The 25,216-nt window shown below is 33.9% G+C and overlaps 1 protein-coding gene across 1 annotated transcript in view; it reads right to left on the bottom strand.

The window, feature by feature from the left end:
* Positions 1 to 25,216, bottom strand: part of LOC108558653 (neural-cadherin) — a 50,346-nt gene that overhangs the window by 6,660 nt on the left and 18,470 nt on the right. Inside the window, exons 2-5 of the mRNA XM_017915642.1 lie at positions 17,950 to 18,093; positions 6,542 to 6,657; positions 5,765 to 5,929; positions 422 to 559 (exon numbers count right to left, since the gene is read on the bottom strand). Of these exons, the coding sequence (XP_017771131.1) occupies positions 422 to 559; positions 5,765 to 5,929; positions 6,542 to 6,657; positions 17,950 to 18,093 (563 nt within the window). The remainder of the gene's footprint in view (positions 1 to 421; positions 560 to 5,764; positions 5,930 to 6,541; positions 6,658 to 17,949; positions 18,094 to 25,216) is intronic.

The following is a 25,216-nucleotide window of genomic DNA, read 5'->3' as shown; positions in this document are numbered from 1 at the left end:
TATTAAATCTATTCAGCAAATCACTATAACGTACAATTTTATTACTACATTTGATGGAATAAAGCGATTATTGAAACTGTTTCAAAATTTAAACTAATTCCAAAATTTGATGATAGTCAACTAAATCAACGTTAATTAATCAAAATTAGAGTTGTAATTGAAATAATTATAATAATTGGAAATGATTTTTTTACAAAAAAAAAAATTTTTTTGGTGACTAACGTGGGGCACTCTAAATTTGCATTTATTTTGATAATTCCCTTTGAAAATTTGCAAAAAAATATTGCTGCTGATACGAGATCTGTCAATGTTTATACTGTGAAAGGTTTCGGAGGGGTTGATTTCCGTTTCCGGGCATATTTGTTTTCAATTAAAACGTTATCTTTCCGCATATGAAATAATGTGGAATTGGATTACGCACCTTCAACACGAAAATCTCTCCGGTAGTCCTGTTGATGTCGAATTTGCTGTTCGCAGGATTATCCGGATCGATGCCCTGTCCAGTCAGGAAGTAAACGATGTTCTGGGGCCTATCCTTGTCGCCGTCCGTCGCCGTAACCTAAACGCACATCACAATTAGAAGACAATTACGAGACAGAGTGTAACCTCAGGTATCCGAGCGAGCGAGCGAGTGAGCAAACAAAACCCCGGCGACTAATTATGACGATTGTAATCCAAGATAGAGTTAGAAGCGGATCCCAAAACAAACTTCTCCTCCTCGAAATGCCTTTGACCGTTCCCTCAAAGGCATTCCAGAAATGCTGGTAACAGGAACGGGTGGAAGAGGATGAGGATGAAAATCCTGTAGTAACGAGGGATAATTCCGAAGGAACGCGATGTGCATTTCCAATTTGCAAATTGATCAATCGCGTCTCGCATTCATCCGGTCGAGGATTATTTTTTTCCACCCCAATACGAAAAAGTTGTTTCATTTTTTATTTTTTTACAAAACCCATCGTTCATTCCATTCAATTCGTCCGCGCTTCCAATTATCCGGACAAGTGTATTCCATTACGATCTGAGAACGTCCCTTCATTAAAATCAATCTACAAATTGGAAATTGCGAACAAAAAAAAATAATCCATTTGGAAATAAACTCACCCCGTTCTTAGGGATGACGGATTCGAACGTTTACTTTTACAAAAAAAAGAGAAATAAAAGCAATAATAATAATAGGGACCATGAGGCCGGAAGGGCTCATCATTCAAGTGAAAATGGGAAAAATGCCGAATAAAATATTGAAGTTTTACATTGCGGCGGATCGGGAATTGGCGAGATGATGAATGGAAAACTGCTCAAATAACACGTAACGCGTTTCGAATCCTTACAAGAATGGACGAGGAGGATGAGGATATTGATTGCATTTCTTTAGTGCAATTTTCAATGTCTGTATACGAAAATAATTTCATCGAAATTTACCAAGTTTTGCGGTAGACATTTATAAATATTTAAATAAATAAATAAATAATGTATGATTCGGGAATCATAAAATAAATAATGTTGCAAGTTTCAGAATTGGATTTGAAATTATTTTGTTAACGAATCGAATTGATTAAATTCGCATCGAACAATAGGTGATGGAAATATGCAAAATTTAGCCCGAAGCTTCGAGTTCTGCTCTGCCCTTTGTCACATACACGTTTAGGGAATTTCGCATGATATTCGAGAGGACAAAATGAGCTGTTTCTATAAAAGGATAATGCGATGCGGTTACAAGTAATTGCCATTAGCGCTCGATTGCAGATTGATCCCGAGCCTCCGGCACTCCCAGAATTGCACCAACATTATTATGATCATCATCATCATCATCATCATGATGATTGATCGCACTTGAAACGTTTCAAAGCAGTTAACGGACAAACTTTAATATGCATGAATATTTTGGACTTTCCGCTGAAACATTAAATCGATTGAAAACGCGGGAATGCGAAAATTCTTCTCACTTTTCCTCTCTCTCTCCCTGTCTCAATAGAGAACAAAAATTGGAGAAAGCGGCAGCAGCGAATGTCGGAAGCGGAAAACGCTTAGGAAAGGGCTGATTTATGGAAACGCCGGACACGGTGATAAATATCTTCAGGGCAGAATATTTACTAAACAATCCGACACGTCTCAATATAGAGGAGACACGGGACGACATCCATTTCGAATGCGACACGTCGAATTCGGGATGAGTTGTGTAACCGTATAAATCCTTCCTTCTCCAACTTCTCCATCAATCCCATTCGAAAAACCTCAATTAAACTCTCAACTCACCAATCTAATCCTTATACAAATATTACATTTTACTTCCATATTTAATTTGAGTAAACTGAAAACCATATAATCATTTTTTTTTACATGAATGTACTTTTAATAGAACAAATATTTGATATTTGCAACTAGAAATTTGTTAATTTTATTTCCAATGTAGCAGAAACGATTGCCCAAAAAGTTTGCATTAAATGGAAACGTTTGGATTTGATAGATTCAAAGCTTCGATTTTACCGCTGAAAACGCACTGCGTTTGATGGAAAAATAATTGGTTTCGTTTGGTTACACGAAAATATTTAAATGCAACAACAACAAAAACAACATAACACGTGATGGGTCTATAAAAGTTAAGGGATGAAATAGTGAAATTCCATTGATTTCAAGTAAAAAAAAAATTGAAAAATATGATTGATTCAAACAAATTACTAGTATAGAAGAAGATTGGATTCAATAGATGGATTTGAACATAAAATCTTATTGGTTCATTGAATTATTACTAAAAAAATCTAATTTTTTGAAATATTTAATTTGTGTGTTTTTAATTGCGAAGTTTGATTAATTATAAAATAAAGTTTCGAGTGTATTGTGTAGAAATAATAAAATAAATCGAATTTATTGAAAATTAAAATCAAATTTAGCTGTTTCGGAAAAGTTGGTAAAAAGTTTCGGTCTTAATAAAAAATAAAATGGAATAAAAAAAGGGGAGAATGGGACAGAAAATTGTGCGGAAAAATCGAAGTAAAAAAAGTGATTTAATCAATGCAAAGTGGAAGAGAAGTTGTAACAATTTTTAATATGACGAGTGAACCGAGTTAACGAAGGGAGAGAATCAAAGGGAAATCGAAATATAAAAAAAAAGGGACGAAAAAAAAAAGGGATGGAACAAACAAAAGGAATACGATTTTAATAAAGCGACGCCGCTTTCTAGAACGAAGTGGGTTTAATATAAAATTTGCACAACGCTGAATATTTTAGTTGGATGAGAGGAGGAGAGGGGAAAGGACGAAGCGTCGTTCATTTGTTCTTCTTTGTTTCCGAAAGAGCTTCGAAGTGTCCGGCAACCGCACACTTCGAAATGCAAGTTTGTAATTGCGTTAAATGGTCGAGTTTCCGCGCGATTTCGACAATTGCGAAATCCAATTTGGAAGCTTAGCTCTTAACGGATTGGCGAAAAAAACCGGAATAGATATGAAAACAAACATGATTTGGATGTTTTCTCTCTTGTTTTTGCTTGATTTTCCAAGGATAATCGTATTAAAATATTATTGCCAGGAATATTATCGATTGAATGCATTAATAAAATCTTAGTGGAGCAGAAGTTGAGATGCCGAAAAACGTTCGGTTTCGAGCTCCGGAGGAAATTAAATTTTCATGAAGCAGCTCCTCGGTGTTATTGAAGAAAATTTTGTACTTCAACTTATCTATATTGGCGCAAACCTATACACGTACACACTTATGTATACATACGCAGTGTATATAATACTATATAGTAGAGGAGATCCGAGCAAACGGCATTTCAAACTTGCCAATATCATGCCAAGTCGATTCGCTGCAAGCGCCAGTGACAGTGTGTGTGCACTGGCGCTTGAGCAGAGTGAAAAAACTAAAATAAAATAAAATAAAAACACGCAGAGAAAAGAAAAATGTTTCAAGGAAAAACAATTTCATATTGGAATTATAAAAAGAAAAAAAGGAGAATATGAAAAAGCCTTATTTGCATCGGGTAGGTGGTAGTAGTAGTAAGTAGGTGTAGTGCACTAATTCGCTTCGGCAAATTTCCGAATCCATTTAAAGCCCTATTGGCTCTGCGGACGCAACTTCCCAGCGAACCGAAGGATTAAAATATTAAAGGCGATTTCCGTCCATCAATTAAACCGTCTTTTAATAAACCTGCATAATTTCGCTGAGCTTAGTTCAAAGTTGGAAATACTTCTTTTTTTTTTCGAAAATAAACTGCATTCAGCAAGAAATGAACCCTTTAGAAATATACTAATTGAAAGTGGACAATGGAAAAAACAATTTGTAAAATTTTCTTGCTTTCACAATTTAATTTAATTATTTTTAAAAAATATTTGGAATTCTTCTGACTTTGGTCATAAGTTAACTTCACTTTTCTCCCAATATAAATCTTGTAATACTGTGACTATAGCAAAATTTGTATGTTTTTAATTAGGAAGTTTGATTAATTATAAAGTAAAGTTTCGAGTGTATTGTGTAGAAATAATAAAATAAATCGAATTTATTGAAAATTAAAATCAAATTTAGCTTAAAAGGTACGCTGTTTCGGAAAAATTGGTAAAAAGTTTCGTTCTTCGATTTAAGGTCATAAGTTAACTTGACTTTTCTCCCAATATAAATCTTGTAATACTGTGACTATAGCAAAAAAAAAAAAACAAGAATCATGAGAAAGGAAGAGATGAATCATATAAAAAATGGTATGCGGAAGGGAACAACAAACGGTTCTTAGGGGTTCGAGGAAGAATGGGATCGGATTGGAGTAAACACACTACAAATTTCCGGCGTGTCGTTTCGCTTCGCTACGAAGTTTCTCGTGTGTGTGGGGGTGAACCTGTGATATACTTTTTCACCTGATGACGCGACTCGACCGATGATAAATCGTGTCTGCTGGCGTCGCGACGCTATTTGGCGCCGCGACGCCCGATAATAGTTTGTTTGCTCACCAACCCTGTCGGATAAAATAACGCACACAAAAATATAATAATATCAACATCAAACAACAACAACAACAAAAAAAACATGTTACCTTTAGCAAAATATTACAGTTTTTTTTTCGATAACAAAGAAAACATGCACCCTAAACTCATTCCAAATACAATCAATCATTTGAGAAACAATATATAAGAAAATCTAATTATTTTATTATATAAAACTTTTATTTCTCAAATGATTCGATTCAAATGAAAAGCAAACTATTTAAAAGTAAATTACATTAATTGTACTAATAATAAGCTAAAACTAGTGTTAATTAGGAAGAAAACCTTACCTTCTTTTCGAGTAGGCTGATGTTTAGGATAAATGAAGAATTGGATTAATGTAGTTTAGGATTAGCATGTTTGATTGGATTGGTGTAGAATAATAACGAATTTGCCGTAATAATTGATTATTACAACATTTTTTCCTGAATTTAATTTGAGCGAATTTCGTATTCCACTAGATTTCCAATTGGATTCACGTACGAGAATATGTGTTTTCTTTTCAATATAAATCAATATTTGATGTAGCTTTCGCAATTGAATAAATATATCGACGATTCCCTTCGGATTGGCAATATTTGCGTAGGTGCAAAATCGCTAATTGAGGCGAGAACACACCGTTCAGGATTAAACGCAAACATTGCAAGAAGATCCGCGTTATTATTTGCGCAAAGTAAATCTTTTCATTCTTCTCAAACCTCCCCTATTTTACTATTCGTTTGTTGATCGGATTTGGGGGTGAGTGTTTAGTGATGGAATTGTTAGTGTACGATGAAGATCTTTTGTTGCGAGCTGCTGACCTGCATGAGTTTGAAAGGATAGATTCCGTCCAGCTCCTCGTTAATGGTCGCCGCGTAGAGGGATTGCTTAAAGACGGGTGGATGATCGTTAACGTCCTTCACGTGGATCACCACACGAGTGGAGTTCTCGTTCAGGCTGTCCGAGGCGACGAGCGTAACTTCGTACTACCAACAACACAACAACAAAAAAAAAAACATGCATACCAAAACAAAAAAAAACAAATACGAAAAAAAATCAACTGCAGTACGTAAGGAAAACGAGGTGGTGCAAGCTAAAGTAAATCACACAACAACAACAACGAAAAGAGAAACAAAAGTGCTTGTTTTCATGGGACACCCGCCTGTAAAACCCTCTTGGGGAGATTCCGGTCGTCCTCCTCGGTGATCTGCGTCCGGTAGGTGGGTCGCTCGAAGACCGGAGGATTGTCATTCACATCCTTGACGTGGATGACAACCGTGGTGTAGTTTTCCTTCAGGTTATCGGAGGCGGCTAAGCGCAGTTCGTACTGCACAAGATAATTTATTACATATTGGAGGCATTGTTCCATTATCCGGATTACGCGCGCAACGTGATTTAGAGGGCTGAGCGTAATAGTGGCGGAAGCTTCGATAATCGATAAATATTGTATTAAATTTTGGGGGCGATGGTGATGGTGGTGGTTGTTGAGTGCGACGATGATGCAATAGGGAAAGAGGAGGTGTTGTATCCTCGCATCGCAAATATGCACACTGCTTTGGCTGCGTTGATGGTGGTAGTAGTAGTAGATGTGCACTTACCCGTTTCCGCGTTTCATAATCCAAAGCCCCGGCGACGTAGATGGCACCCGTCATGTTCTTGACAGCGAACGCACCTCCTATGTTACCGCTTGTGATCTCGTATCGAATACGAGAGGCTGAAACAAAGAGACAGTGAGAACTTGTCACTACTGAAAATCCTCCGCAACAATACAAACACACACACACATCAACATCGAAACTCGCGCGGGGAGCAAGGAAAAACGATCCCCCTTTTCCGAACTCTTTATATAACTATATATACTATATAGACATCATCCACCCAAACCCCTCTTTGAATTTCATCCGCGCTGCGAAACGGGAGATCCTGCAGCAGCGCGCCTCCTATCATCCGCTCGCATCCTTGCACATGGCTTGACAGCTTAACTAAAGATTGACATATTTGTCCTTTGTTTTTCCATCCATTCATTTTTTATTTTTTACACACAGCATCCTTCACAACAGATACACACAACGACAACAACAACAACATCAAAAACTAATCGAAAATAAATATCTTTTCTTTGGAAATGTGTTCACTTGCACATATTGATATATAAACTAGTGATCCAAGTATATTATTATCCGTTATACAAACATGAAAGTCTATGTTTATTGTTTTTACAAAACATTGAACACAACACCGCTCAAGTTTATTAACTATTGCTACTCAAATTCATAGATTGAATATTCCTCGTACATGCATAAGCAGTGATTGTTAACAACAAGTTTCAAATAACTTAGTTAAAACTTTGATAATATTTCTTCAATGTTATTTAATTTCGTGAATTTTTGCAATAAATTTCATTAGTATTAATATAAAAATTACCATATTTTCCAATTAAATCTAAATTGTAAAAAATCTTGCAAATTTTACTGTTTTCATTTCAATATTTAATACTAAAATTTATGGTATGTATTTAAATGCATTCAGTCGTATTGCATTTTCATACGAACTATAAATTATTCATGCTCATTTTGAAATGCGACAGTAATAAACTCAGCAAAATTAATTACACAAAGATTGTGGAAATTTCGTTGCATTAAACAATTAAAAAAATATTTCTAAAAATGTTTACGAACTTCATTTTTACAAAGATTTACCATTGTATTAGCAAGATTAGAATATTAGTATTTAGATTTAGTATTAATGAATTATGGTTATATTGAAATATGTAATAATAATGTAATTATACATTGAACACAACACAGCTCAAGTTTATTAACTATTACTACTCAAATTCATGGATTGAATATTCCTCGTATATGCATAAGCATTGTTAACAACAAGTTTCAAATAACTTAGTTAAAACTTTGATAATATTTTTTCAATGTTATTTAATTTCGTGATTTTTGCAATAACTTTCATTAGTATTAATATAAAAATTACCATATTTTCCAATTAAATCTAAATTATAAAAAATCTTGCAAATTTTACTGTTTTGATTTCAATATTTAATACTGAAATTTATGGTATGTATTTAAATGCATTCAATCGTATTGCATTTTCAAACGAACTATATATTATTCATGCTCATTTTGAAATGCGACAATAATAAACTCAGCAAAATTAATTACACGAAGATTGTGGAAATTTCCTTGCATTAAACAATTAAAAAAATATTTATGAAAAATTTTATGAACTTCATTTTTACAAAGATTTACCATTGTATTAGCAAGATTAGAATATTAGTATTTAGATTTAGTATTAATGAATTATGGTTATATTGAAATATGAAATAATAATGTAATATTAATACATTAATTAATTGATAAACTTCCTTTAAAAATAATTCCTTTAAAAACAGCAGAGCGCCTCCTATCATCCGCTCGCATCCTTGCACATGGCTTGACTAAAGATTGACATATTTGTCCTTTGTTTTTCCATCAATTCATTTTTTATTTTTACACACAGCATCCTTCACAACAGATACACACAACGACAACAACATCAAAAACTAATCGAAAATAAATATCTTTTCTTTGGAAATGTGTTCACTTGCACATATTGATATATAAACTAGTGATCCAAGTATATTATTATCCGTTACACAAACACGAAAGTCTACGTTTATTGTTTTTACAAATATGCATTATACATTGAACACAACACAGCTCAAGTTTATTAACTATTACTACTCAAATTCATGGATTGAATATACCTCGTACATGCATAAGCATTGTTAACAACAGGTTTCAAATAACTTAGTTAAAACTTTGATAATATTTCTTCAATGTTATTTAATTTCGTGATTTTTGCAATAACTTTCATTAGTATTAATATAAAAATTACCATAGTTTTCAATAAAATCTAAATTGTAAAAAATCTTGCAAATTTTACTGTTTTGATTTCAATATTTATTACTGAAATTTATGGTTGTGCATAACATATATTTAAATGCATTCAGTCGTATTGCATTTTCATGCGAACAATAAATTATTCATGCTCATTTTGAAATGCGTCTTCACTATATAAAGTATATTATGTTATGTAATTTCGTCATTGTTGCAATAAATTTCATTAGTATTAATATAAAAATTACCATATTTTCCAATTAAATCTAAATTATAAAAAATCTTGCAAATTTCACTGTTTTGATTTCAATATTTATTACTGAAATTTTTGGTTGTACATAACATGTATTTAAATGCATTCAGTCGTATTGCATTTTCGTGCGAGCTATAAATTATTCATGCTCATTTTGAAATGCGTCAGTAATAATAAACTCAGCAAAATTAATTACACAAAGATAGTGGAAATTTCCTTGCATTAAACAATTAAAAAAATATTTATGAAGATTTACCATTGTATTAGCAAGATTAGAATATTAGTATTTAGATTTAGTATTAATGAATTATGGTGATATTGAAATATGAAATAATAATGTAATATTAATACATTAATCAATTGATAAACTTCCTTTAAAAATAATTTAGAATTTTAATAAATCTCATTAATAATAGTTGCATTGAAATATTGAAATCAATAACAATTAATTATACAAAAGTTGTTGGAATTTAATATTCATAAATTAAACAAAATAATCGAGGTAAATTGCACGAAATGGAATCATTCTCGCACAATTAAAACTCTTTCAACGTATCCGACCTCCGTAATTATTTTCGCTCTGCTAAATTAAATTTACAAGCAAAACGAGGAAAACAGAAAAAAAAGGAGAGTAAAAGGAAGGAAAACCAAAGAAAAAAAGAAGCAAACGCAGAAAATCCAACAAGCGAATCGAATCTATTTTTACGCGTAATGAGTTTTCCGATCGGCTCGAACCGCCACAGGATCATTATTGACGCTGCGATTTAATTTAAATTCGAGCCCTTTCAACCCCTGCCTCTCTCCCATCCCATTCCGAGTATTTGGATAAGTCGGGGTGAAATGTATTAAAAAGTTAAATAGGGTGGTTCGAGAAAATCGAAATGCAATATTTCCCCAGTTTGTGGTATACATTTAAATACCGTTTTTTTTTTTAGTCCGTGTTAAAACGTACACCTTCCACCCTCTCTCACACCCTTCCTCTTTACGCTTGTTTTATTTGGGTTTCCGGGAATATGTTTGAGGTTCTTTGTTGGCAATTAACACTGGCTTTGTTCGGTGGGGATGGTTGGTTTCCCGTCGGGGACTTGGATTCTCTAACTAGTTCTCTCTCCGAGGGTAATTCTGTACACAGAATCCTCTCCAGTTTTGACGTCGGGGAGCGACGGTGGAAGCGCCGGGATCAAGGATATCTACATATATATATACATTGGCACGGAAGGATGGGAGCGATGAGTTTCGAATGCGCTGGATAGAGATAGAGTGGTTTTCGAGTAGGAGAGGATTTAGCAGATCTTCCCTCTGCATCAGTTCTCTTCTCTCCATCTTTCTCTCATCTAGCAGAGGATCACGGACGTGGGGGAGATATCAATTTAACACATGTTTCCCTTAGGTGCCACATTTTTTCTCCCCCCCGACTAATTGGTAATTCGTACTCCAATGCAATCTCCATATTTCCGATTTCTTCTGCATTATTCAAGCTCGGAAGAAGACAAATCTTTCTGTGCCTTCCTCCGCACTTGATTTGTTGCATCCTTCGACCTTCTCCTTATGCGGTAACATTTAGCCGTACGCATCCATAAATATTAACGCTTTTTTGAACAAACGACGTTCTCAAAAGTTTCCACTCTTCTCCTCGTCGTCATCCCACCACAAATCATCACACTTTTTTACGACTTAATTCGAAAGTTATTTATGGTCTCTTCTCGAGCAAGAAATAAAAACTTTACTTATAGCGCATTTTCACATCAAACGCAATTTTATTGATAATACAACAATTTGTAAATTTATCACTTCCTTAAAATATACAAAATTCAATTGGAATTCAATTGGAATATCTTTAAGTAAGAAAAAGTATAAAAAAAAATCATAAAATCTTTGAATAATTCGTCAAAAAGTTTTAACAAATTTTGAGGAATTTTAAGATAAATTATGTATTTTTTTTTGTGTGTGTCAGAACATTTAAAACATGTATAGAACTCCTTTTGGCTTCTGTCCTTGAAGCGCGATTAAGATGAAGCATGCGAGATTATTAAGATTAAGTACGCCGAAAGTTTGGAAATTTCAATGAATACGTAAACACTGTACAACTTTCCCGGTTGTCGCCTTAATCCGAGAACGAAAGGAAGAGGCGAAGACAAGACAAGAGAGACACACTTTTCGAGCAACGAGATTCGTCGTTTTTCCTTGAAGAAGATTAAAATTCGAATGAAAAAAAAAAAGACGACGATGAAGAAGCCTCCCCTATTTTCGTATCTTCTGGCCGGAAAATCACTGCTCCGCAGAGTCTTTTCATTTTCCAACCCTCAACCTGTTATCATCTTCGAAGGTCGCTCATTTAACGTAGCACCACCTGCCTCTCAGAAGCCCGATAATAGACGCGTAATCTGCTTAAACTCAATTTCGAATACAAGCTGTTCAGGCACGTTCCAGACTTAATATAATAACCCAAAGACCCTATCCTATCGACGATTAAATCCATCGAAAAGAGGAGACACCTACACTTTTACCTCATCTATTTTAATTGCTTATATAATCGAACGTGTGAAGAAAAGTAAAGAAAAAAAACAGCTTGATCCGTCGATAAATCAGATGAAGAGAAAGATGCTGCAGTGTGTAAAATATAGAATTGTATTTATTATCGGTGGAAAGATGTTATTTCTAATGTGATTTATGTACTTGTTTGGCTGGAAATTTTATAGCTCGTGGAGAACGTGGAGGAAAACGAGAGAAAGCTAGAGAAACAGAGTTTATTGCTCTTGGATTATTTGTTCGGTCCTTATTTCTGCGACTCTGGAAATTATCAGCTAGTTTCCGACCCTTCGTTGCAGCTACTATAACCGAAAACAATGAAACTTTCCAACATTCTTTTTCGTAAATACACACACTTTTCATAGTTCTGCAGAAAATAAATTCTGAATTGTCTACCACATGAAACAAATACCATCATTATTGTATCTGCAATAAAATAATAACTTGTATGATTTTTATCCATTTTCATGAATTTTTCATCTTCATTCAAAGTAAAAAAAAACGTTATAAAAAATGATTTCGAAAAAACTTTAATTCATGTAATTTTCAAAATTGAGTTCAAAAGGAAACGTACGTATTTCAAAAGTTCTTCAATTTAAGTTGACTACATCGTAAGAAAATATGCTAAATTCGTATAGCTTTAGGAAAAGTACTCAAAAATTGAGACAAACTACGTCAAAGTTTAAAATTAGAAACGTCAATAAAGAATTTCGAAAACAGAAAATAGTTTGAATTAAATTTTATAAAATACAAAACTTTGAAAATTCAATAAGATATTTGGTCAATTCGAAAAACGTAACAATATTTCATATAAATAAATACGAGATTGGAAAGGAGAAAATCGTAGTGGAAATGCGATTTTTTTTTTGTACTAAACTTGTATAAAGTTATGGAGAAATATGGAAATTTTCATATAATAATTGCATGTAAAGTTTAAAGGGAGTCGCTCATGCGATAAAATGGAACATCGTACGAAAACTTACGTGAAAACGATTGAAAAGAAGAGAGAAAGAAAAACTTTGCCCAGTTGAAAAATTGAATTTTCAATATTGAAAAATACATCCGAAAAAAATATAAGTTAAATAAAAAAATAACGTTTGCATTATTAAATTTTTCACAATCTAGTTTGCTTTGAAACTTTCTAAAGCTAACAAAGTAATGAATGTTTAAATTTAATAATTTGTACAATTGAAAAACTGTAGATTAAAAAACATTATTGTCAATTCAATATTTACAAATAGTTTTAGTAAGTAGAAAATAATGCAAATGTTAAATCTGCGATTGAAATTGAGCAAACTATTGTTGAATTGCGTTGATGCATGGGAATCATCGATAAGTTCGGTAATAGTTTCGTTCGATGAGCGCTAATTGGACAAAGGAATTGCCGGTATTCTCCAAGTTTTGCAATAAACTTCGCTGCAACATCTGAACGCAAATAAATCAGCGTTAATTAATTGATTAATTAATTATTACTACTAAGAGGAGAAGGAAACATCTGCCGTTCGAAAACACCCGCTGATCCAATAACGCACTTGATTTGCTGGGAATGATGTGAGAGGAGGATTCGGTTGACTTGTGACTGGATCAAATTACGAGACGCGAATAAATTACGTCCTATTTCGTTACACACCCAGCTTTCTTCTTTTTTTTTTTCGTACAGAAACAGCACGTATTTCTATATATATATATATTTAGAAGGCCGGGGGCGGCGGAAGATTGTGCGTTTAATCACGGGCGGCGGTTAATTAATTTGGAGACCAAGTTTAATTCGGTTTGAGTGATGAGCGATTAACGTGACCGTGATGTAAAAGCTCTCTCTCTCTGTCCGCCTCTTTTTTCCATCCCCCTTCGAGGAATAAAGCACGAAGGGAAAACACGAAATTAAAAAAAAAAAACATCAACAACAAATAAAGGGAAACAACAAAGATGGAATTTATCGACGCAATTGTAATCTTTCGCACATAGTTCTTGCAGCCATTCTCTTAGCTTTTGGCTTCGAAACGTGATCGCGGTATTAATACCACCAAAACCTGGATGGAGGAAACCGTTTCTCCCCTCTAGCATCTACATGGAGGAATTGGGGTGGATTCTGGGTTCGGTTTTGGTTCGTTTGGTTTGGTAAGGGTTGGAGGATGGGAGATAAATCTCATTCGCGGTGAATCTCGCATGCAGCCTCACCTGCACGCTAAGAACATAATTCCCGTCCACTTGTAATTACCACTGCGAAATCCGGAATGATTAATCGCGCGTCGCTACACGTAATTGCAAATTGATTCCCATTGAAATTCAATACGAAATCCGCATCGCCGGAGAAAACGACGTGAACAAAAATGTACAATAAGAACGGGGGAAAAAAAAATTATGGTAAATTTAAAAATGGAATCTTCTGTTTCAGCGCCAGTTTTAATTGATTTTCTTTACAGACGATGCGACAAAGTTTTACAGGTCAACTAAAGAAACCGCAGGACAAATTTTTAAATACTTAGATTTAGCAGATGAAAAATTTAAGATTTTCTCTAATCATATTAATTTTAGAGTATTTCCTGAAAGATGTTAATGATATATGAAAAAAAAAACGTTACTATGCAATTTTGACAGTTTCTTTAACTTATTTTATAAGGAAATAATTGAAATTTTGTAAAGCATTCAATAAATATTAAGAATTTGAAGTCAATAAAAGTACTAAAGAAATCGCAAATATTGACAAAATAAACTAATGCAAACATAAATCTATTTTGATTGAATTTAATAAGATTATTTTGTTTGTATCGTCCCAAGTGCACTTCCTTGAGGAACTTTTACAAAAATCTCCATCTGTTATTATTTACCATTAATACAAAGCAATCAGGGAGACGTGGAATCGAATCGAATCAATTGATGTTGTTGGTGTAATTCAATATCGTTGCGTTTCCACAAATCGCTTCGCTAGGTTTTCATTGCATTAACGATAATTATTATGATGTTATTATTAATTTAATGAGGCCAAACATTCGATCGATCCAATTCACAACAATCGCGTTCGAATTGAACCATATTTACTCACAAATTGTATTCACAAAATATATAAAAAAAAAAACGTTACTATACAATTTTGACAGAATTTTATAAGGAAATAATTGAATACAAAATTTCATTTATCACGTACAAAATGCGATTTTTCATATAATTTTCTAGATTCTTGAACTTGATGAAATGATAATTTTTGCAATCAATTTTTACATCATAATAAAATTAGATGATCTAAACTACAAGTTTCTTAAATGAAAACTAACATAACCTCAATTGCAAGGAAATGGCGACAAATCTAAATAATAACACTTCTTTTATGACAAAACCAGAAATTATCAAGTTTTCATAAAAAAAAATATTACTATTACTTCTTGTGCATCTAATTTATAGGAAAATTGGAGGAAATTGGTCAAAGAATTAATATTTAATTTTAACTGAATTTCTTATTCGTTTTTTATTCGTAAAAAAAGAAATTTTGATAATAATTTTTCATTGTAATAAAATTAAACAATTTAAGCTACACATTTGTTAAATTAAATTAAAATGTTAACGTTACAAAACTGACTAAAAAAATCTTTATTTTTATAAATTGTGAGCCAATTAATTACTAAAATGGATTCAAATTTACCGAATTTAAATTGCATACATATTCAACTTTTCAAATAAATTCATATTAGTTTAGGCCAAAGGATAAAACCACGCATATGCAAGAAGAAAACCTCATATTGTTTGCAGATCGGTCGGTCTTCCCTCTTCCCTCATTTAATGTTTGTTTTGTTATGTTTTTTTTTTCTTTTCCCCCCCTCTGTTGACACTGCATATTATTTCGATGCGAGGATTTTTGCAAATCTCGTTTTTCCATATTTCTTCCTTGAGAAACCGCCGCTCCTTCCATTCCTGACACTATCAAAACGGCACGATTTATTCCGCTCGCGTTTATCTCGCACACTCCGGATTTATTCTTATTTTTCACCCAGTTACGACTATTTTTCTTCCCAATGGGTTAAAAAAAAGCAAAAAAAAAGGAGATGTTTATTAGCATTATTATTTATACGCGTAATCGGATAATCCTAATATGCGAAGCGCGACAGAAATGGAACGAACGCGACAAAATTTATGTACAAAACCCTAATCAATAATCCTTAATAATAACGTGGTTTCACATACACAATTCCTCCAATTGATTCCTCTCTTCCCCCAATTTTTTATGTGCCTTTTTTATGTTTGGAACCCTTTTTCCATCTCCAGAAACCAGGTAATAACGACCTCAGGTGCTTTATTTCCCGGAACCCCAATTGTTCTTTCCATCTCCATCTCCTTTTTTTCTCGTTATTCTCGCCACAAAAGAACGCATTTCTCATTGAACTTTAATCGTAAATTTGTTGCTGGAGAAAGAGATAGCGCGCACAGAGCGACCAGCTTTTATTATATTATTCATCTCGAGGTTAACGAAAAACTTCTTGCGAACTTCTCGAAAACACACATTTCCCAATTTTATTTCCATTGAAATCATTACGGCAGACGGGCAGATCGGTATTGTCCAGATAAAACGACGTTTTATCGACGTACCTACAAAGATTATATCTATTTCGAGTGTAAATTTCGCTTGAATTGTCTTCGTTTTTCACTTCCAATTCCCATGTTCCAATTGCGTCATCAATGTCTAATCAAAACTTTACTTGCAACTTTACAAGCCAATATCATCTCTCGAATCTTACAAGTCAAGTACACAAACTTTAATCATGTCATAAATATTGCATTAATTTGTATTCAAATCTTAAAAGACAAGACAATTGTCTTCATCTTCAATTAAATTAAAATTTGTTAAACTGGAAATGAGGAAATTTCAATGCTGAAATGTTCCATACGCTTATGGAAATGAGAACAGTTGTGTAAATATGTTACGCAAAGCCGGTTCTTCTAATTATTGTAATCAGAGTTATTCGAAGCCCGGAAAGGCCAAGGATAAGAAGCGAGGGAGAGATAAAGTTTAAGGAGTATAAAGGGAAAACTACCCTTTTTATTCCTCAACTTCGCACACACACACAAGAGTGTTGAACGAGGAAGTGGAAGGAAAGTGCAACATCTGAGACGGAATCAATAAACTCTATTAGATGGGAAACAGTAGACGGAACGTTTGCAGGGAATGCAGAAGCGATTACACTCGGTGTATTAACGGGAGATATGAAACTGCTGATTCTACGAAAACTTACATAACTCTTCGCAGAAAATAAAAATAATAGTAGAATGCATATTCAGGAAAATAATGGATCACTTTCAACACAATTTCAAAGAAAAAACAAACACTAAATTTGTTTAAGATTTGATACTGAGCGCTTTTGTTACTGCGCTCTTTTGTCTTGCGCGCTTTTATTGTATTTGAAAATTGAAGTACTAATGAATCAATTATTATAATGTTATTATTAATTTAATGAGGCCAAATCACAATCGCGTTCGAATTGAACCATATTTACTCACAAATTTGTATTCACAAAATATATAAAAAAAACGTTACTATACAATTTTGAGATTTTCTTTAATCTTTTATGAATTTTATAAGGAAACAATTGAAATTTTGTAAATTTTAATCGCGTACAAAATGCGATTTTTCATATAATTTTCTAGATTCTTGAACTTGACCAAATAATAATTTTTACATCATAATAAAATTAGATGATCTAAACTACAAGTTTCTTAAATGAAAACTAACATAACCTCAATTGCAAGAAAATTGCGACAAATCTAAATAATAACACTTCTTATATGACAAAACGAAAAATTATCAAGTTTTCATAAAAACAATATTACTATTACTTCTTGTACAACTAATTTATAGGAAAATTGGAGGAAATTGGCCAAAGAATGAATATTTAATTATAGCCATTATATAAAAGCGAACATTTTAACTAAATTCAATGGATCGCTTTCAACACAATTTCATAGAAAAAACAAATACTAAATTTGTTTAAGATTTGATACTGAGCGCTTTTGTTACTGCGCTCTTTTGTCTTGCGCGCTTTTGTTACAGTTGAAAATTGAAGTACTAATGAATCAATTGAAAACAATAAATCTTTTTTTGTATGAATGTTGCATTGTAAATCGTTTAGATTGTAAATTGAGTTCGCATTGATCACCACTATAATCTTGAGTGAAGTTTATCTCGGGTAAGACGACGTAACGTTTAAAATGAAAGTTTCACCTCGGAATTGAATTACTGGGATTATCCGGGATTCGAGTGAAATAAAAAAAAAATAACAGTATACACGAGGAGGACAAATGGATTTTGAATCAATCGTGTAAAGATAGAATGGAAGAAAGTACTTACATTCATCGTGATCTTTGGCGGTGACCGTGAGCACCGTATGCTGGATGTCTTCATTCTCGTCGACCTCCGCCTCGTACAGAGCCTTATCGAAGTACGGCGGGTTGTCATTCTTGTCGGCAATTCCAATACGGATGAATTTTGTCACTGCAAAAGAAAAAAAAATAGATTTTAGAATATTTCATTTTATTCAACACAATTTTGAGAACTAATATTTTCCTAATGAATATTGATGAAATAATGGTTTTTTTTTATTATTTAGAGAAGAGATTTCGACACTTTGAAGCAAATATTGGTTAATTGTTTTGTTCTTTCATCTATGAAATAATTGCTGAATTATGGTTATTTCATGTAACAATACTAACAGACTTTCCTTCCCTTATTAAAACTATTTACATAATACCGGCGCTGTATAGTTTGCTGCAAGAGTTCCGCGAGAATATTAATAAGCCAGAAATTGTCGACTTCGGTTAAATCCCCGAGCAGCGCGAAAATTGGCGCAGTTTTGGTTTGTGTCGCAAATTATACATATTTATATGTTAACGAAATTCATATTTAATCGTCCTACAAAATATAATTCATCAGTCGGAATATAAAATATGCAAAATTTTAATTTATATCTCAACTCTGCAGCAATTCATTCGCATACATCTAAATATAATTTTATTTTTGAGAGACTGTCGTGAAGAAAACACACAAACAACAACAACAACTAGCATAGCCGAAAGTTTAATAGCTTGGAAATTTTCTGCGTGTTTAATTATCCTGGAGCCTTTTGGGGGGAAAACTCCATCTCCTTTCCCTTCTTTTTTTTCTCCCTTCGAGTTGCGTGTGGAAAAGGGAAAGACAAAAGCGAAATTGCCCTTCGAGTCTGGTCTTCTCCGCGTTTTTTTTTTTTACTTCTTCGCTTGAAGCAGCGCCCTTTTTACGTTCGACAGGAAAAAAAAAGGTCAGAAAGCCACGTACATCGACCCGCATACAAAAAAATAAAATAAAGAGTGGAAAACTAAACAAGTTGGAAGATATTTTTTTTTTACACCGAACGGTGCAAAAATAATTGCGAACATCTCCAATTCCGCACTCGAGGGCTGTTTTCCTTCAAATTACAGTTTTACTTTACATCTTCAAGGCGCCAGAAATTGAGGCAATGAAAGTCCTTAAGTAGAGTAAATCGAATTTCTAATATTAAAACTCACTTTCGTTTCAATTAAATTACAGTTTCATTTTAGACAATAAATAGAAAATTCATTGAAATTAGAAGAAATTAAAGTTGATAACATAAATTAACAAAAAGTAGACTAAACCAATTTATTTCTCCATTTTAGTATAAATAGAATCTTGATATTTTATTTATTTGTTTGGAAAATTAACCTAAATTTTTCTCTCTAAATTATTCATTGAAATGCAAACGTTAATTTCAATATTGAAGTCAAAATTTCTTTAATTTGTGAATAAAAAAAACACAATTATTTCTAAATTTATCTAAGTACAAAACAAAATAAAATTCCAAGGATATAGAGATTTGTTTTTATTTCCAATTATAGGAGAAGAGCAACGACCTAAAGTTAATTATCTCAGCAAGAATCTCCCTTTCTCTTTTCCATTATATACATGGCTAACATCGACTAACCTACAGAAACTGGTGATCATATAAGAAAGTAGCAAAAGAGAAATATAGGGAAGGAATTGGCCTTCGATATAATAATGGAGCAGTGAATGTGTGTGTTTCGCCGATTGTGCGGATTTCTCTATTAAAATTGGGTCCTAATGGGACAGCAAATATATAGTCACGACGATGTTGTCCGCTGCACTAGAATATCATCATTATCATCGTCGTTCCCTCGTCATCATCATCATCATCATCATTAAATTGAATGCAGCCAAACAGTTAATTGGTTGTATCAGACATTGGGGGTTTCCGTGCAATGAATTTCAATTAAAGCCAGATATTTTGGATGACGAGGAGTGGCGGAGGAGTTCGGTGGTGATGGTGCTGCATGTTGTGGGATGAGAAGAGGATCTGCACTCAGTTTGGGAATGGGAATGGGAGTACCACCAAACCATTCTCATCTGCCGTCCGCTCTGCTCTGCTCTGCATGATTAATCATCGACTTATTTGCGTAACACGTTACGCCCACGGAATCGATAACCTTTAGGCACGGCATTAAACATGCATCAAAGCTCGCGAAATCTGAAGAGGCAGCTCTTCCTCCTCTCAAAGCCTCTTCTCTTCTCTGCTCGTGCCACTTCGCTTTACATCCATGGATGCACGCCGATCATATTTACACAGAAAATTTTATCTCCTTCGCAAATTAATCCTTCTATAATTCTCTTTTATTCTCTTACACACATCAACTCGACGAGTGCAATTATAGGATTAGGAAAGTCGATCCGCTTAAAAGTTATGAAAGCGCGCTCACTCACAATTTCAGCAATATCGATAAGTGCTGATGAAGAAGACTTATTTTCCGATTATTATTCAATGAGCAAATATGAAAGTTATCGATTACCCCACATATTTACCAAGTAACTTCAACAATTACTTAGAAAACTGTGTCAAACTAGTCATTAAGACTATACATTTTATATACAAATATTTACAGTTTTAGTTTAGTAAATATCAAAACCATAGCTAAACTTAAATTTAAATAAACTTGTCTCAAAAAAATCAATTATTTTACTAAAGTTATATAAGAAAACTAATTTAATTAAGTAACTATATCAATTATAGATGGCGTTATTTTCATTCATTTATATAATTAAATCAAAATATTAAAGTTTTTCAATGAATAAAAATTGTAGAGAAATCTCTAGATGACATAGAATTCTCTAAATATAAAAATAAATTATTCTTTTCGTCGTGTATTAATTTCATGCAAGTTAATAGATGGCGTCAGTTGTAATTGAGTTTTCTTCGTTGCCGTATGCAAATGTTTATGCATATTTCGTTTCAATTCGAAAGAAATATATATAAAACCGAATAGCGTCAGTCTTTTGCTGAGGATTAAATTTGGGATAGGATTTAATTAAGTCAAGGTAGCTGCAGGTTTTTGGCAATCGTCGGTGTTTTCGAACGCGATTTTCGTCCAAAGTTTGCTCTCGAAGCGGCGGCTTTAACATAGTGCAGAGAGCACAGCATAAATCGTTCCCAGCTGACCCGATTTTCATTTACAAAACAAAACTCGTGGATTGCGGCCGAGTTCAAAGGGCGCACACGATTTACATATTTCATACCCCGAAATATTGACACACGTGAACTTTAAAAATGCGACCGTCCGATGCGACGACTTAACTTCAGCCAGTGCACCGAAAACCGAACCAATTCGACATCTGTCAACGATGAATATTTAATGGTCGAACGCTACACGTGTGCATCGTATATCCATCGCGGATATTGCGAGCATACTTTTACAGTTTTTCAGCTCTATATAAAATTGGATTTATCCGCAATAAAAGTGCGCAAGTGGAACGTGTCCATCCCAGGATAGGTGAGGCAGTAGCAGCAGCAGCTGCGAAAATTGTCCTGCATAATTCACCACTATTCGGGTCAGGTGACTTAATCATAAGGCGACCATTAATCCGCATAAATAATTTCCGCCCAGAACACGCGACGTTCACAGTGGGAAACAATCGAATCGATAAACAAATGCAATTTCCACAACCGCCGCCACCCCCGATTCATGCAACCCTTCCTATATATATATATATGTTGCATAAATACACGTATATGTGTGTTTGCGTATTTATTAATGGAAAACCATCAATACTCGATCATGCAATTTTAATGCGCGACCGCTGCGAAAAACACTTTCATCGCGAAATTATTTCAACAACCCGGAAACTAAATCGACACGGGAATAATTAAGTGTCCGACAAACGCTCAATTTTATATTTACTTTTTTTTTGTTTTTTGTTGATTCGCTATTTTTCATTATACGCGCGTTTTATTTATTTCGCTGCGCGAATTGACAGCTGTCACAAAAAATAATTATTACCGTAACGAAAATTCATGCATTAACAACAGCAACAACACCAAAAAAAAATCGTGCGTTCGACGGTTTTATTATTATATTTTTTTTGTCGCTTTTCACCCGACTGAATAATAAAATTCAACGTTTTCGATTTACACGCAATTATGTTCAACGAAAATTTATAGAATAACACGTTTTCATTATAACGACGCATCAAAAAACTATTTAGTGCAGGTCTTTCAAGTTTCACAACTTTTTCTATTCAACTTTGACAGCTTATTACGGGAAATCTGTAGTGCACAGAAATTTAGCAGTGTAAGCACATTAAAGCTTATAACTTTCACTGTAATTAGAATATTTATAATTATATTTAGCATACTTAGTTGTTGCGTAATACGAATAAAGGTAAAGTTACTAAATTTGTCGAGTAATACGATAAAATGTAAAAACACTGCTTTTTAAAGCTCATAGTTTTAGCTTTAATTAGAGTATTAATAGATGTAATTAGTGGTAATACGTGGTTTTAGAGTAATTTAATAAAATGTAGTTTATGAGAATAACAATAGGGAAATTTAGTTGAAATAATTAGGGGGGCGACATTTTGCAGCGGATTCACGTTATCCAGGTGAGCGCACAGAGGACATGAAATACACGCACTTCCCGCGCCAAAACTCGCATCACACAACCAAAACATACAACGTCATAATACATATAACCGCATATTTTCTGTTGACTTTACATTATGTTATCTGGTAGTTACGAGAGCGGCATTTAATTAGTCTCTCCTCTCTGCATGTACACCAAACAATATAATTATTTTAATAACAACGCAATTGGAATACCGACGCAATTGGAACACGATATTTATTCAACTAATTAACGATTCGCGTCACCCGAATCACAGTTGTTATTTTCTATTTTCATTTTATTTGTTAATTATTTTTGTTGTTTTCGAATGAGCAACGGGAAAAGTTCCAACGGTTTCTGTTGTTGTTTATTTTTTTCTTTATTTCATTTCTCTCTTTACTCCCGCATCGCAATTTATGGGGTGCGTTTTATATGTTTAGGATTTAAAATATGGCCCAAAGTTCAGCAGTTGCACCGCGATAAAATAATTCATAAGTTTTATCCATCCGTATTATAAATTATTATACGGACGGAGCCGATGCGCCAATTTTTCTTCCAAATGAATGGAGGCACATGGATGGATGTATTGCGGCTGTAAATCAGAAAACTTACAAAATTTATTAATTTTCCGCAAGCAAATTGGAAAATCCCGCTTCAGGAAACACACATCATTTAGGTGATGACGAGGAAAGACGTTAAGGATAAATCTTAAAAGAATTGAAATGATCATTTGGTAAATCTACTAAAACTCATTTAGAAACATTTGAATACAAAAGAACTATTCTTGCAAACAGAATAAAAAAAATCTGTTCCATTTTACAAGTATAGAAAAACAATGGGAAACGTCGAAATAGCGGCTGGCTTCAAATGATGATTGCGCGACCAGAAAGTCCTTTTAATGTCATGCACTTTAAATTCAGTTACGCTCCATAAATCACGTTTCTTTGTACCAGAGGAGGGAGACGAGCATGGGCCCATGCTAATTCAACATTTTTAGTTGTGATTAACGATGTTTTCAAGCTGCGATCTGCATACTTTATACACGACACATCCAAAATTCATTTCGAGCTCCGCGAAAATAAACAAACCAAAAAAAACAACTATAATAACAAAAACGAGAATAGTAATTTACACTTATTTACACTTATTTACATTTTATTATTATATTATGAAAAATGAATAGTTTCAAGAAAAATGGTGAAACACTTTTGAATAATGGTATTATTTCTACTCTACTACAATTTTTTTATCATAGAAGTTGAAAGTATTGTCTCATATTTCAGTATTCAAGCGTTAAAACTTGATTTTGTAATTAAGTCTGTAAAAATGTTATTGTAGTAAAAACATTTCATCAATAAAACAATGTATCAAATCAAGGATTTTCTTCCGCAACAGAAATTGCATAGTCGTTAAGGACTTTGTCACTTCATCAAATGTTACAGCAGCAAGCGATTTCGGTGTTCCGAATTGGCAAGTTAGTTTCAGAGAGTCCGGCAGTGGGAAAATTGGGCAAACTTTGAGGCTATTCATTATGAATTCCACTAAGCAAGCATTTCAGAAGTCCTCCAAACAAATTAAGCGATTTCCTTTGCTCAAAAAAACACACCAAACTTCAAGGGCTTTTGTATCAACTGCGTGCGATAGATATTAAAAAATCATCGAAGCACAATTAATGACGAGAGACTCACGAGAGATTGTGCATCATTATTAATAGGGACGTTGGTGTTTCAATGCAGTGTGATTTTAATCTGGATTTGCGGCCGCGTGTGGGAGATGTGACCCATTGTTTCGTGCCCATCGTAATCTGTGATTTAATGCGAGCGCAGATAATCCCAAACACTCCCTAAACAGTGTCAATCCTGAATCGGAGACGGGACAAAGCGAATAAAAGACGAGAAAAAAAAATGCAAGTCGAGGGAAGAAAAGGGATCGTTCGGACTTAAACAGTCGATTCGCAAGCCGGGAACAAAAAAAAACGATACAAAAGACACTGAAGAACACACACACACATATTATGCCACCCACGCTTGGTAGGATTGCGGTGAAATTGGGGAAAGTCTCTCCGCGTCGTACTCAAACACACAGAAAGACAAATACAAATACATCCAGACAGATAGATACACCACCGGAGGGGTTGTTTTTACTGCTGCGTCGTAAAAGCGGGGGCGTAAGTTTCGGTAAGTTTGATTACTCGCCTCGACCCCGAAATTCCCTTCTATTATTGGCGTTATTTATGTTAAGGAACGAAATGCATTTGCCTCGCGGAGAAAGGAAGCGGTAGGAATACGTGACAAAAGCCTCTTAGCGATCGAATCCTTTTAAAGTGCAATATTTCCGCAGAGCAAGCACACACATTCGGTACGAGAGCAGAGACGGAAGGAAGAAGGTCTTAATTCCGGAAGCGGAAGATAAAATGCAAATATCGCGCGCGCGTTTGTCAAAACGAGAGAAATTAATGGTCACAAGTGAGAAAACCAACCCCAATCGCACATTTTAACTGACTTCCCCCCCCCCATTCGTTTATTACTCGTCCTGATTAATTGCCGGCGCCAGAAAGACTCAGAAATGCGAACGACGCGAGAAAAATCTTTCCTTCTTCGATTAATTTTAAGAATCGCTCAAATTAATTGCCTCTTAATTACTCAACGAAAACGTCGCGGAATTTATATCTC

The sequence above is a fragment of the Nicrophorus vespilloides genome, unplaced genomic scaffold, assembly GCF_001412225.1.
Source record: "Nicrophorus vespilloides isolate i.1.1-1 unplaced genomic scaffold, Nicve_v1.0, whole genome shotgun sequence".
Taxonomy (NCBI): domain Eukaryota; kingdom Metazoa; phylum Arthropoda; class Insecta; order Coleoptera; family Silphidae; genus Nicrophorus; species Nicrophorus vespilloides.
Note: the sequence above shows the minus strand (reverse complement) of the source record. Positions and strands in the feature narration are given on the sequence as shown.